The sequence below is a fragment of the Trachypithecus francoisi genome, unplaced genomic scaffold (genome assembly GCF_009764315.1).
Source record: "Trachypithecus francoisi isolate TF-2019V2 unplaced genomic scaffold, Tfra_2.0 Lachesis_group10, whole genome shotgun sequence".
Taxonomy (NCBI): Eukaryota; Metazoa; Chordata; class Mammalia; order Primates; family Cercopithecidae; genus Trachypithecus; species Trachypithecus francoisi.
The window spans coordinates 33,600,266-33,615,083 of NW_022681455.1; the positions used below are offsets into that span (position 1 = coordinate 33,600,266).

The 14,818-nt window shown below is 56.3% G+C and overlaps 1 protein-coding gene across 1 annotated transcript in view; it reads left to right on the forward strand.

Annotated features, from left to right (window-relative positions):
- The window catches only part of ITPR3 (inositol 1,4,5-trisphosphate receptor type 3), a 77,234-nt gene that overhangs the window by 45,344 nt on the left and 17,072 nt on the right, over positions 1 to 14,818 (forward strand). The window contains exons 15-31 of the mRNA XM_033216821.1: positions 313 to 454; positions 1,937 to 2,098; positions 2,597 to 2,769; positions 3,309 to 3,428; positions 3,778 to 3,960; positions 5,118 to 5,369; positions 5,464 to 5,608; positions 6,263 to 6,404; positions 7,131 to 7,330; positions 8,956 to 9,085; positions 9,573 to 9,630; positions 11,064 to 11,229; positions 12,147 to 12,311; positions 12,394 to 12,468; positions 12,883 to 13,008; positions 13,793 to 13,915; positions 14,012 to 14,212. Coding sequence (XP_033072712.1) covers positions 313 to 454; positions 1,937 to 2,098; positions 2,597 to 2,769; positions 3,309 to 3,428; positions 3,778 to 3,960; positions 5,118 to 5,369; positions 5,464 to 5,608; positions 6,263 to 6,404; positions 7,131 to 7,330; positions 8,956 to 9,085; positions 9,573 to 9,630; positions 11,064 to 11,229; positions 12,147 to 12,311; positions 12,394 to 12,468; positions 12,883 to 13,008; positions 13,793 to 13,915; positions 14,012 to 14,212 — 2,563 coding nt within the window. The remainder of the gene's footprint in view (positions 1 to 312; positions 455 to 1,936; positions 2,099 to 2,596; positions 2,770 to 3,308; positions 3,429 to 3,777; positions 3,961 to 5,117; positions 5,370 to 5,463; positions 5,609 to 6,262; positions 6,405 to 7,130; positions 7,331 to 8,955; positions 9,086 to 9,572; positions 9,631 to 11,063; positions 11,230 to 12,146; positions 12,312 to 12,393; positions 12,469 to 12,882; positions 13,009 to 13,792; positions 13,916 to 14,011; positions 14,213 to 14,818) is intronic.

Sequence of the window (14,818 nt, forward strand, 5' to 3'; positions counted from 1 at the left end):
AGGATGCAAATGCAGCACCCTTCACACCAGACTCCCCGCCTTGTGCCCTGTACTTCCTTTCCAGGTTGGGATATTCTGAGATTCTGTGTCTTGGGGCCACTTTGAAATCCAGGCTGGGTGGGGCTGGGCGTGTTTGGAGAGTATTTCAGGGGAAAGCCGGGGAGAGGAGTTATAGACTGAGGATGGGTTTTATGCTTTGGGGGCCGCTGAGTGAACTCAGGAAGGCCATGTTTTGGGAGGGACTGGCTCCCCACGAGGGGCACCTGCTGGGTGGGCATCTCACACTCATCATCCCCGGGTACCCTCACCCAGGTTTGTCATCCAGCTGCTGGAAGACCTGGTGTTCTTTGTCAGTGATGTCCCCAACAATGGGCAGAATGTCCTGGACATCATGGTCACCAAGCCCAACCGGGAACGGCAGAAGCTGATGAGGGAGCAGAACATCCTCAAACAGGTGCGTGTGTACTCATGGGGGACGCGGAGGGGCCGGGTGCTGGGAGAGGGCTGCCTTGAATTGCAGGCTCATCCCCCACTTTAACAAAAACCAGTATATATGGGGCACGACCACGTGCCAGGCACTTCCCTAAGTACCCCACATGTGTTGACGAATTTGATCCTCACTGCCTGGAGGAGGCACCGTGATTCTTACCCTGTTTTACTGGTGAGGAAGCTGAAACACAGGCCAGAGTCGCTTGGCCCAGGGTTCACAGCTAGGAAGCGGCAGACAGGATTTGAGCTCAGGATGTCGGGTCCAGAGCTGTGCTTCAAAAAAATTTTTTTTTTTTTTTTTTTTTGAGACGGAGTCTCGCTCTGTGGCCCGGGCTGGAGTGCAGTGGCCGGATCTCAGCTCACGGCAAGCTCCGCCTCCTGGGTTCACGTCATTCTCCTGCCTCAGCCTCCCGAGTAGCTGGGACTACAGGCACTCGCCACCACCTCGCCCGGCTAGTTTTTTGTATTTTTTAGTAGAGACGGGGTTTCACCATGTTAGCCAGGATGGTCTCGATCTCCTGACCTCGTGATCCGCCCGCCTCGGCCTCCCAAAGTGCTGGGATTACAGGCTTGAGCCACCGCGCCCGGCCCAAAAAAAATGTTTAACAATTTTTTTTATTATGATAATCGTCACATATTGAGAAAATATTGGAAGAATAGTACAGGGAACAAGGTGCCTCACCATTTTGCTGCCTTGGCTTTATGTAGCTCTATTCACGCATCCATCTTTCTGTCCACACATTTCAAAATAGGCAGCATTTTACACTCAAAAGTTTCAGCAGGCATCCCTATTACAATAGGGACATTGCCTTATATAACCATAGTACATGCTCACACCTAAGAAAATTACAACAATACCAAGTCCATATCACATTTCTCTAATGTTCCCAGAATGTCTTTGTAAAGCTTGTTTTTTTTTTTTTTTTTTTTAAGTGAGGATCCAGTTAAGGTTTTTTCATTCCATTCTGTTGCTCTGTCACTTTGGTCTCTGTTTCAGAACAATTTTTCACCTCTCCACCCAGCCCCAACCTTTAAAACATTTTTGTAATTATGTAACGTTTTACTTTGACAAGGCAGGCCTGTGTCTCATCTCTTAAGCTCTGGCCACAGTGGCCCAGCCTGCCTTTTCTCTTAGCCTCAGACCCTGAGCTGCCAAGACCCTCTGCTCTTCCCCCAGGCCCCAGATCTGAGCTGGGATTAGAATCTGTATCAGGGAGGGATGGGCTGGGGTCAGCTTCGGGATTCCAACAAGGAGTAGGGAGAGCTGGGGCTGGAATTGGGGCTGAGGATGGCTGGTCTGGGGTTGCGGTCCAGGTTAGAATCAGCTCGAAGCTGATGTCTGGGCTGGCTTTTAGGGCAGAGTCAGGGCTCAGGGATGACTCCTGGGATGACTTCAGGATGCAGATGGGTATTGGGCAATCAGTCCTCACCCTCTGTGTTCCCCCAGATCTTTGGCATTCTGAAGGCCCCGTTCCGTGAGAAGGGGGGTGAAGGTCCCCTGGTGCGGCTGGAGGAGCTGTCAGACCAGAAGAACGCCCCCTATCAGCACATGTTCCGTCTGTGTTACCGCGTGCTGCGGCATTCCCAGGAGGACTACCGCAAGAACCAGGTGTGCCACTTCCCCGCTGGCCCACTTGCTGGCTATGCATTCCTTCCTCAGCAAGTGATTTCCTCAGGAGTATGTGCTATGCCGGGCACTGTTTTGGGGTCTAGGGTCCGGTAGGGCACCAGACAGCAGGGCTGAGTTCGTGAGAACGGGACCTGGCCCACTGCTCACAAGGGCCTTGCACTGGGTTAGATTCTGTGCTGAGCAAGGGTCCTGCTCTTTCATTCTGCACTGGGCCCTACAAGTTATGTAGCCAATCCTTCCACACAAATAAGGTCCCTGCCCTCGTGGAGGTTTCGCTCTGGTGGGAAACAGCCCATGAGCTAAATAACTATGTAATCTAAATCACTCTTCTGCCCAGTGATGCTTCCTCTCCCGGACCTCCACCTTTCTAGGGTATTGGGTCCCTATCTCGGGGTCTGGGGGCAGTGTTCCAGAGCAGAGCTGGGCCCTGTGGTCCGCCTGTTACTCTCTGTGACCCCCAGCCTGTCTGTCCCCCAGGAGCACATCGCCAAGCAGTTTGGGATGATGCAGTCCCAGATTGGCTATGACATCTTGGCTGAGGACACCATCACCGCCCTGCTGCACAACAATCGCAAGCTCCTGGAAAAGCACATCACCAAGACCGAGGTGGAGACCTTCGTCAGCCTTGTGCGCAAGAACCGGGAGCCCAGGTGGGCCCGAAGCCCCTCTCCGCCCGGCGCCTGCCCCTCCCTCCTCCCTTGCCTGGGTAGAAAGTCTGCTGGTTGTGAGAATACTGAACTATTCCTGCACCTGTTGGTGACTGCCACCCCCCTGAGGCCTTAGCCTCCCTAGCCTTTCTCTGGGATCCCCCCAAATGTGGCCCACTCTAGCAACAATGGGAATGACTCCTGGTACCACTAGAGGCCCCCAAGACCTTCTCCAGTGACAAAGTCAGAACCTGTATTGAACCAGTTGTTAAATATTTTGAATATCACCTTGGCCCTTGCGCCTCCTCACCCTGTCCCCCCAAACCCTCATCTAGCCTTCCCGGACACCAGGATGATGCCCTGGGGCTCTCCCTCCTTGGGGACCTGGGAGTCCATCCCACCCATCTCTAAGCCTTGAGAGGGAGCTAGTCCCAGGGTGGCGGTGCTGCCAGCTGGGGAAGGAGAAAGGGAAGGATGGGCTCCGTCCTTAGAGGGACCAGCCTCTGAGACCCTCTCCCCACCCCTGGCTGTCACCACCCCAGGTTCCTGGACTACCTCTCTGACCTGTGTGTGTCCAACCACATTGCCATCCCCGTCACCCAGGAGCTCATCTGCAAGTGTGTGCTGGACCCCAAGAACAGTGACATTCTCATCAGGACCGAGTGAGCCCTGCGTCCCCTGCCTGCACTTGGGCTTCACGTTGCTGGCGCCCAGCTGTCTTAGAGCTTAGACCCTGTCTGGATTCAGGCTGGAGCTGGCACCCTTGCTCTCTGCAGCTGTGAACTCTGTGCCTCTTATGTGTCCTGCTGTGTGCCTGGCACTGTGGGGCGGGGCGGGGAAGTGGGGAAGGGGCACAGAAAAGAATGAGCCACGGACCCTGCCCTTGACATGTATATGGTCTGCCTGGGTCCCTGTGGTGTTTGGCACTGTGCGGCCGGGTGTGCTCAGGGAGGGGTCCAGGCGTAGCGCCCTGGCCCTGGCTCCCTGTGACAGGTTGCTGGTGGTCTGCAGACTTCGGCCCGTGAAGGAGATGGCCCAATCCCACGAGTACCTGAGCATCGAGTACTCAGACGAGGAAGTGTGGCTCACATGGACTGACAAGAATAACGAGCACCATGAGAAGAGTGTGAGGCAGCTGGCCCAGGAGGCGCGGGCCGGCAACGCCCACGACGAGAACGTGCTCAGCTACTACAGGTGCCCCGCCCCAGCTCCTCCCCTCCCTCTTCCTGTGCCTTTGAGCCTTCTCAGTAGGCTGTTGGCCAATCCCTGCTGAGGATGAGCTCTGACAGCCTCAGGTGGGGCTCCTGCCTCCTCGGAAGCGTCCCTGCTGTCACTCCCCTGCCATGCAGCCTCATTCCAGGAAGTCTGAGTGAAGAGGACTGTGTGCCCCGAAGAGCACTGGGTGGCTCAGCACAGGAACCAGGCTTCAAAGAAACCCAGCCTATTTCCAAACATGTGTATTATTAAAATAACCTCACCAAATTAGCTGGCCATGGTAGCACACACCTGTAGTCCCAGCTACTCAGGAGGCTGAGGCATGGGAATCGCTTGAACCCGGGAGGTGGAAGTTGCAGTGAGCCAAGGTCACACTACTGTACTCCAGCCTGGGTTACAGAGAAAGACTGTCTCAAAAAAAAAATTTAAAAAAACCATCTCTTTAGACGCCCTTCTTAAATGCTTGCCATGTAGCAGTCCCCTTTTAAAGCACTTGTCCTGATCCCTCATTTGAGCCACATGACAACCCTTGTTGTAGCTACTATAGTTACTCCTGTTGTAAAGCTGGAGAAACAGTGGCACAGAGGGGTAAAGGAACTTGCCGGAGGTTACACAGCCATCAGCAGTGAGCCATAGCCCACACCCAGGCTGTCCGGCTCCAGAGCCCCTGGGAAGTCATGTCTGTGAGGAGGAGGCAGAGGGCCTGGTATTGCCAGGGCAGCACAGCTTCCTACGTTCCTCATTTTTGTATCCCCTCCATCAAGGTCACACCCCTTTCACCACCTACCCATCTCCCTGTCCTCTCTCTCCCATCTTGCCCTCACCCTTCCTGGCCAAGCCTGGCTTTTCTCACTTCACTGCCCTCCCCTGTCTCTCACCGTTTGCCTCATCTCTCAGACGTCCCTCTTCCCATAAAAACCTGTCCTGGCTGAGCCTTAGCCAGGAGGGGGAGAATTGCAGGTACTCGTCATCACAGACAGGTTTTCCATTCATCTTTCTAACTCAGAATTGCAACTGGTGCATCTTTAACCTAATCCCTTTGCCATTTTACTGAGTCCTCACCAAGTCCAGTGCCCAGTACCAGCAGCCCTGCGGCTGCCATCTACTATGTCCTCACCATCCTCCCTGTCCTGCAGGTACCAGCTGAAGCTCTTTGCCCGCATGTGCTTGGACCGCCAGTACTTGGCCATTGATGAGATCTCCCAGCAGCTGGGTGTGGACCTGATTTTCCTGTGCATGGCGGATGAGATGCTGCCCTTTGACCTGCGCGCCTCCTTCTGCCACCTGATGCTGCACGTGCATGTGGACCGCGACCCCCAGGAGCTGGTCACGCCGGTCAAGTTTGCCCGTCTCTGGACTGAGATCCCCACAGCCATCACCATCAAGGAGTGAGAGGGGTGGAGGCAGGGTAGGTGGGGCAGGGGCAGAGGCTGGGGTGGGTGTATCTCAGGGACCTTCATGCCTCATGGCCTCCACCCTCAGCTATGATTCCAACCTCAACGCGTCCCGAGATGACAAGAAGAACAAGTTTGCCAACACCATGGAGTTCGTGGAGGACTACCTCAACAATGTGGTCAGCGAGGCTGTGCCCTTTGCCAACGAGGAGAAGAACAAGCTCACTTTTGAGGTGGCTGGGGGAGTGCCCAGGGGCTGGGGTCCATCGGGTTCTGGTTGGCCCTACACTGGCCTCAGTCTGCACCCAGGAATCGGCTGTGGGATCCCCCCACTTCCTTCTGTGTCCCCAGCCAGTGTAGGGGTACCGTATAGAAGGCTGGGATTGGGTCCGGGCGCGGTGGCTCAAGCCTGTAATCCCAGCACTTTGGGAGGCCGAGACGGGCGGATCACGAGGTCAGGAGATCGAGACCATCCTGGCTAACATGGTGAAACCCCGTCTCTACTAAAAATACAAAAAAAAACTAGCCGGGCGTGGTGGCGGGCGCCTGTAGTCCCAGCTACTCGGGAGGCTGAGGCAGGAGAATGGCGGGAACCCGGGAGGCAGAACTTGCAGTGAGCTGAGATCCGGGCCACTGCACTCCAGCCTGGGCGACAAAGCGAGACTCCGTCTCAAAAAAAAAAAAAAAAAAAGAAGAAGGCTGGGATTCTCCGAGAGGCAGGCTGCTGTTCCAATGCCTGGGAAAGGGCAGCCTCTCCCTGCTCCGCTGTCCCTCCTGGGAACCCCGCCCTCATGATGCCCCTTTCGCCAGTCCCGGCCCGCCCTCCACGAAGCCCCGCCCCCGCGCACCAGCCCCTCCCACCTCACCTCGGCCCCGCCCCTCCGCAGGTGGTCAGCCTGGCGCACAACCTCATCTACTTCGGCTTCTACAGCTTCAGCGAGCTGCTGCGGCTCACTCGCACACTGCTGGGCATCATCGACTGTGTGCAGGGGCCCCCAGCCATGCTGCAGGCCTATGAGGACCCCGGCGGTGAGGCCTTTGCCCGACTTGGGCCACCCTGGCGGTCCTCAGCCTCCTTCTAGCACAGGAAGTTCCCTCAGATCAACACCTTCCCCAGCCCCGCATTCCCCCCACTCAGTCTGGCTCTGCCTCAAGGGGATATCTTGGGCCCAAGCCTCTCCCACCTCAGCGAGACCAGAGGGGTCCCTGCCCAGACTCCCTGGAGACCCCCGGTCTGGGGGAGTTGCCTTCCAACCCTGCTTGATCTTGAGCGGAGGTAGTGAGGGAGGAGCGAGACAGCCCTGTCATTGTGTGTGTGAGGAGGAGGGAGGCACAGCCTGTCTGAGGGGTGAGCGAGCGGCAGCCCTGCCCTCCCAGACACTCCCAGGCTGCATAAACTCATCTAAACAAAAGGTGCCTAGAGCCTGGTAATGTTTTCAGGGCTGTCCTCCCTGCAGTGTCCCCTCAGTCCCCAGGCTGTGTAGCTGCTCTTATGGTTTCCTACAGACAATTCTCAGTCATCTCCCCACACAGCTCACCTTTGCCCTGACACCTCCTTCTTTCCCCAGATTTGGCTTAAAGCTCCCCTCCTCCAGGAAGCCTTCCTGGCTTAGCCCTGTCCCTTCCTTAGCAAGGCTTTGCCTGCAGCTGACATAAACAGAATGTGCACCCTCTGCCTCCCTCATCAGACCAGGGATCCCTGCTATACACCCTCTACAACCTCCTCAGCAACCTCCTGTACTCCCCGCTCCACAGGCAAGAATGTGCGGCGGTCCATCCAGGGCGTGGGGCACATGATGTCCACCATGGTGCTGAGCCGCAAGCAGTCAGTCTTCGGTGCCCCCAGCCTGCCTGCTGGGGCCAGTGCTGCTGAGCCGCTGGACAGAAGCAAGTTTGAGGAGAATGAGGACATTGTGGTGATGGAGACCAAGCTGAAGATCCTGGAAATCCTTCAGGTGCCTGGGCCAGGACCACGTGGGAGGTGTTGGGGATAGGGGGAGGGTAATGGGGCAGGTACAGGGAGGCTGGGCAAGGCAAACCCCTTCAGATCTCAGTATTTGGTACTGAAGGCTCCATCGGGATTGGCTGTCAGGCCTAGCGGTTCCCACATTGTGGTTCTTGGGCCAGCCTCACCTGGGAGCTTGCTAGAAATGCACGTTCTCGGTTGGGCGCAGTGGCTCACGCCTGTAATCCCAGCACTTGGGGAGGCCAAGATGGGAGGATTGCTTGAGCTCAGAGTTCAAGACCTGCCTGGGTGAGACCCCATCTCTATTAAAAAAATAGTAATAATGATAAATAAATGAAAAGAAAAACAGAAATGCACATTCTCCGGCCCCACCCTAGACCTACTGAGTCAGGAACACTGGAGAGGGGCCCTGTGGGCTGTGTTGTGACAAACCCTCCAGGTGATTCTGACGTGCACTGAAGTCTAACTCACTTCTCCCATTTTACAGATGGGGAAAGTAAAAGCGGGGAGGGGACTTTCCCAGGGTCACAGGGATTTTGAAGCAGAGCTAGAGATTTAAGAACCTATTTCTTGGCAAGGTGGATGTGGTCATCCCTGTTCTGGTCTCATCTGAGACTCCCCAGCCACACCCCAGGAAGGGGCTCATCCCTAAGAAGGGATGGGGAGGCTTGCTTTTGCCTTGCTGTCACCAGAGGGCAGGAAGGGCAGTGCAGTGACCTCCATGGGGGACCTCTGGTGAGGAGTCAGAGTGGAGGGAGCTTCTGACTCATTCTGAGGGCTGGGCCTTCCATGTCTGCATCCTGGGGCTTGGCCAAAGGCACTGTGCGCCATGAGGCTGTGTGACTCACCCATGTCTGCAAACCCTGCATCCTCACGTCTGCCCCACATGCCTCCCAATAGCCGAGGGGGGGGAGAGGGGGCGGCTATTGGTCCCCACCTGGCGGGGGGTGAGGGCACCCCCCTGCCAGCTGGCTCCCAATAGCCGAGGGGGGGGAGAGGGTGCGGCTATTGGTCCCCACCTGGCGGGGGGTGAGGGCACCCCCCTGCCAGCTGGCTCCCAATAGCCGAGGGGGGGGAGAGGGGGCGGCTATTGGTCCCCACCTGGCGGGGGGTGAGGGCACTCCCCTGCCAGCTGGCTCCCAATAGCCGAGGGGGAGCATGCCTCTCCTCCTCCCTTATAGGCCTCAGTTTCCCCTCCCGTGAGTATCCAGGGTCTGTTTGGCTGAGCAGGATAGGAGGACAAGAGTCAGGTTTTGGACCTGGGAGCTTCATTCTCCTTCCTGTCAGTGTCTAACCTGGGAAAGAGGGACTGAGTGGGCCGGGTGCAGGGGTGCTCACTGCCTCATGCTGAGAGGAGGCCCCCGTCCTCCATCACTGGGGCAAGAGCTGGGGGGAGGGCACCCTGGGCCTCCTTGGGGAGAGGGGTCTTATTTTTTTTGCTGTGACATCCTGGAGCATCCCAAATGACTATGCTGAGGACCCCGCTACCCCAAGTGCTAGAGCCTTTTTGGGGGCCCCCTGCCCCCCATAAAGTAGGAAGGGCCTTCTGACCTCAGGTCAGTCCTCAGCCCATCCTCACCTCACCCCTTCCTCATTCTTTCCGCTCTTCTCCAGTTCATCCTCAATGTCCGCCTGGATTACCGCATCTCCTATCTGCTGTCTGTCTTCAAGAAGGAGTTTGTGGAGGTGTTTCCCATGCAGGACAGCGGGGCTGATGGCACAGCCCCTGCCTTCGACTCTACCAGTGAGCCCCTGCCCTGCCTTCAGGCTGAGGCTGTGCGACTTCCCCAGGGATACACAGCAGTGGGGTGGAGCCAGCTCCCAAGCCCTGCTCCTTTTTCTAGTCTGCAAAGGCCTTTTCTCTCCATTGTCTCATTTAATTGCCTCAGTGAGGGGGAAGGGCAGGCACCCTTCCCTTTGTTTTCCAAATGGGGAAACTGAGGCTCACAGAAGAGCAGGGACTTGCTCAAGGTGACAACCAATCAGAGGCTGAGCTTGACAAGGACCTGATCTCCTGACTCCCAGCCTGGATCTCTGCCCACTTTGTACTGCCCTGTGGGGAAGTAGGGGGCTGTGACGCCTCCCCTACTTGGTTCCTTCCCAGAAAGGGGCAGGCAGAGCAGCTGCTGTGCAGCCAGTGCAGGAAAGAGGGTGGTTTGAGTATCTGTCTGTGCTCCCCTCTTTCCTGGGCTGGGCCTACCACCTGCTCCCGTCTGCCCCTCTCCCCACAGCTGCCAACATGAACCTGGACCGTATCGGGGAGCAGGCGGAGGCCATGTTTGGAGTGGGGTGAGGCCAGGGTTGAGCTGCAGGGGTGTGTGGAGTTGGGAGGCTCGATACCCCCTCTTGGGCTGGTCTGGGTTCTTGGGCTGGGGGCTGGCCCTTCCCTCTGCCATTCCCTCTGCAGACCCTCACTGGGCTTTGTGCTCAGCCCCTCCCCTGCCTCCCCAGTCCCACTTATCTCGGGGGCCCTTTGGTTCCTAGTCATCCCACCATTCTTCCACCCCTACTCAGGGCAGGTGTGCCTCTCTTGTGCAGTGGACTTGAGTCGGGTAGCTGGATAGCTGGAACAACGTCCCCAGTCCCACAGGAGGGAGGAAGTGTGGGGACATGCAGCCCATCCGCCCGAAGTCCTGAGGGGCTGGAGGCGGAGGTTTACTGGGGGCTCTTAGCATCTTGGGGCCAGGCTTATGCCTGGGTCTAGCAGGGCCTATGGACTGCTTTTCAGAATGGTGATTGTAAACTCATAAAATAAAGCACATAACAAGACAAAGGGAACCAATGGCTTGGAGTGACAGTTATCAAAATATTGGAGAAAACAAATTAGCAGTGACAGTGATATATGTGCCTCTTTGCTAATACGTTAAGTAGCGAGCCGCACCGGTGGGTATAATTAGTACCATTACTTCACGGGAGCGACGAATATAAATGATATTTTGTGATTTTAACAACTCTGAGGTAGTGTGAAAACATCTGTGATATTTATTGGTGACAGACTCACAGGTGCCACAAATATTTCCTCATTGAAGCAAATGCTGTATTTTGGTTAGAGGTTGGGAAAAATAAAGATGTAACGTTTTCTCCATCTCTGTTCATGGGCCCAGCTTCTATCCATGAATCCCCCGCATGGTGGCAGTGGGATCTGTGTTAAGAGTCCTTGCTTCTGGCTGGGCGCAGTGGCTCACGCCTGTAATCCCAGCACTTAGGGAGGCCGAGGCAGGCAGATCACTTGAGGTCAGGAGTTCAAGACCAGCCTGGCCAACATGGTGAAACCCTGTCTCTACTAAAAATACGAACATTAGCCAGGTGTGTTGGCGCACAATGGTAATCCCAGCTACTCAGGAGGTTGAGGCAGGAGAATTATTTGAATCCGGGAGGTGGAGGTTGCAGTGAGCCAAGATCAGGCCACTGGCTGCATTCCATCCTGGGCGACAGAGCAAGACTGTCTCAATAAATGAATGAATAAATAAAAGAGTTCTTGCTTCAGTTGCTTAATCAAGGGAAGTCCTGAGAGATCCCAGGAGACACGGGTCACTTCCGGGATTCAGGGGAGTGGCTGTTAAACTGCTGAGAAAGTGTCAATATTTTAAACACATTTGGACTGGCCCTGCATTTGCTGAGTGGGTGGCGGGGAGTGTGCTTGTGCCAGGGCCCCTTACCGGCCATGGACAGCAGGGAGTGTGCCAGTCTCACCCATGCGCCCTGCACCCTTGTGTCCGCAGGAAGACAAGCAGCATGCTGGAGGTGGACGACGAGGGCGGCCGCATGTTCCTGCGCGTGCTCATCCACCTCACCATGCACGACTATGCGCCGCTGGTCTCGGGTGCCCTGCAGCTGCTCTTCAAGCACTTCAGCCAGCGCCAGGAGGCCATGCACACCTTCAAGCAGGTGACGGGACTACCTGGCCCTGGCCCTGAGCATGAGGCCTGCACCGGGCACTGGGGGACAGTAAACGATGATTAAGGAGCTTACAGCTCAGGGGTTAACTTGGGATGCACATTTGGGGTTTTCAGCCTTGCTGAGCTCCTAGGTGAAGACTGAGTCTCCTGACCTGGCTCAGTGCCTGCCATTTCTTATGACGTGGACAGCACTTTACAGTTTGCCAACTCTATTATGTGCATCTATGCTAAATGCTTCGAATCATGCCTAGCATGCAGACAACCCTCACTGACGTGACTGGCGTTTGCTATTGTGATGTCACGCAGTCCCAACAGCTCCCTGTGAAATATCAATACCAGTCAGTGTTGGCCTTTAAAAAATAAGTGCCTGCCATGTACCAGGCACTGAGCACTGGACTTGCATTATTGCATGGCATTCTCATAGCAGCCCTGACAGTGAGGTTACTACTCTCCCTCCCATTCCAGAGCGGGGAGAAATCCAGGCCCAGGGAGCTTTCCTCCATTGCCCACTGACCTAGAGTGAGGATGGTGGCAGTCAGACGCAGGCCTGGGTCTTCAGGGTTCAGGGCTGCCACTATGCTTTGCCCTGCCTGTTTGGGGTCTCAGTGGATGAGTGACAGACCACAGCCACTTGAGGCACTAGTCAGTGAGTAACTGAAGCCAGGTTATGTGGCAGCTCAGGGCAGACAGTGCAGGGATGCCTGTGGCCATCAGGGAAGGCTTCCTGGAGGTGGTGGGCTTATGGCGGAGCCAGAAACATTGAGTGGGAATTGGCTTGGTGGAGAGAGGCAGGTGGTGGTAGGTGATGCTGGGAGGGGAACCCTCAAGTAGGGAAGATGCTGGAGGTCTCTAAGTGGCATGGACCTGGAGCCCGTCTCACCAGCCAGGCCCATCCTCTACCTTCAGGTTCAGCTGCTGATCTCAGCGCAGGACGTGGAGAATTACAAGGTGATCAAGTCAGAGCTGGACCGGCTGCGGACCATGGTGGAGAAATCAGAGCTGTGGGTGGACAAGAAGGGCAGCGGCAAGGGCGAGGAGGTGGAGGCAGGCGCAGCCAAGGACAAGAAGGAGGTGAGCGGGGCTGCAGGGGGCCAGGGCAGATCTCCCTGTGAGGGCTGGGCCTGGCTGACCTCCATCCTCTCTGTGCTTCCAGCGGCCCACGGACGAGGAGGGCTTTCTGCACCCACCAGGGGAGAAAAGCAGTGAGAACTACCAGATTGTCAAGGGCGTGAGTGGCCAAGGGTCCTCGGGGTAGGGCTCTGTAACCCCAATGGTCCTGGGGTCTCCCGCTGGCCCGGCCTCCTGTGCCTCTCCGTCGGCAAGCCACTGGCCCTCACAATAGACATCTTCCAGCCTTTGCTGCACATTAAAAACAGCCGTGCCAAGGTCCAGATGGAATTATTTTAAAGCTGAAGGAATTTCATGAAATTCCATTTTGCAGTCATATTGTTCTATTTACTTTTACAGGTGGAATTGGGTTTTTTAGTGCTTCCCTGGCCTGTTGTGAGGGTCTGATTCAGCGCCCATGACCTCCTTCCTCCTTCCTGTCCCGGGTGCCAGCTGGAACTTGTCTGTGGTGGGCCGGGCAGAGGGCAGCCTGAGAAGTAGGGAAGGGGCTCTAGCTCACCTGCCTCCCCTGCAGATCCTGGAAAGGCTGAACAAGATGTGCGGGGTCGGGGAGCAAATGAGGAAGAAGCAGCAACGGCTGCTGAAGAACATGGATGCCCACAAGGTCATGCTGGACCTGCTGCAGATCCCCTATGACAAGGTGGCTCTGACTTCTGACCTCTGACTCCCCGGGGCGGCTTCCCCCTGAACCCCGACCTCACTCGTACGCTAGGCCCTAATGCAGGCAACCTCTCCCATCCTCACCTGGCCTCTTACACTGCCCTGTTTGTTTGCAGGCACGCCTTGACCCCTGAACCCTGTCTTAGTATCAGCTTTGACCCTCTACCCCTCATCCTAATCCCCTTTGACCTTGATTTAACTGCAGCCTCATGCTGATTCTTGACCTTGACTCCCTTTTTCCCCCCCTCTAACCTAACCCTGATAATCTCAGCTTCATCTCAACCTTTGACCCTCAGCTTCCTCACCTTGACCCATGTTGACCCTAACTGAACCCAACTTCTCTTTGACCCATGACATCAGTGCTGGCCTTGTCCTGACCCCTGGTTTTGATTCCTTATCCTGACATCTTACGCTGACCTGTCCCCAGGCCCACCCTGGCTCCTGACTCCAATCGTCGTCTCATCTCCCCTTTTGACCCTCAGCCCCTTGCCATGACTGATCTTGATCTCAGTATGTCCCAGGCCTCACCCTGACACTGACCATGACCCTGTCACCTTGCCCCAACTCCAGCCTCATCTCGGCCATTGAGCTCCCGCCCCTCACACGTTTCCATCCTGACCTGGGGTCCCCACTTTCCCTTTACCCTGGGCTCTTCATGGTCCCAGTCCCAAGCCCGACACACCCCTGCTCCTGTCAGAGCTCAGCTGGGGCCTCGCCTCCCTCCTTGGTGGGCCCAACACTCTTTCCCTGCCTCCTGTGCCCAGGGTGATGCCAAGATGATGGAGATCCTACGCTACACGCACCAGTTCCTGCAGAAGTTCTGTGCAGGGAACCCCGGCAACCAGGCCCTGCTGCACAAGCACCTGCACCTTTTCCTCACACCAGGGGTGAGGGTGCAGGGCTGGAAGCACCTGGACAAGGCGGGAGGTGGGAGGGTGAGGGCAGGGCCCAGAACTCTTTCTGACAGATGCCCCCCACTGCAGCTCCTGGAGGCAGAGACCATGCAGCACATCTTCCTGAACAACTATCAGCTCTGCTCTGAGATCAGCGAGCCCGTGTTGCAGCACTTCGTGCACCTGCTGGCCACGCACGGGCGCCATGTGCAGTACCTGGACTTCCTGCACACCGTCATCAAGGCCGAGGGCAAGTACGTCAAGAAGTGCCAGGACATGATCATGACTGAGGTGAGGACGGGGCTGAGGGGTGCTCAGGGATCTTGGGGTGGGGGCCCAGAGCAGAGGCTTGGCGGGAAGGCTGCAGAGTTAGAGAGGTCAGACGGTGGGTCACAAAAGGAACATTCAGCTGCTGACCATGGAGGGGACGCAGAGGGAGAAGTGAGGCTGCAGATGTGGTAGAACTCAGGCTGTGGACCTGATAGAACTCAAATAGGGTCCCAGCAGCATCAGACACCCAGCAGAACTCAGACAATAGGCCAGAAAGAAATCAAGCACGCATTCCTTCACTTGTCATTTATTATCATTCATTTAAAATCAGGAAGCACCCGCTACGTGCCACGGATTGTACGTGCACGGGGGACATCAGCTGAGTGCCAGCTCCTGGGGGGCACAGGCAGGGACCCCATCATTTGTGTGCATCGCCAGGGCCCTAGTGTGTGGCGCATAGTAGGTTCTCAACAGACACCTGTTGAGTGAAGGCACGAAGCATAAAGGGCTAAGTCTAAATCTGGAACAGACGTGGTCCCTGCCCCTGAGCATCTGACAGTGTAGGCGGCAGGGGGAGAAAGGAGCAAACACTGAAGGGAGATTAGGACATCATAAACAAGACACGAT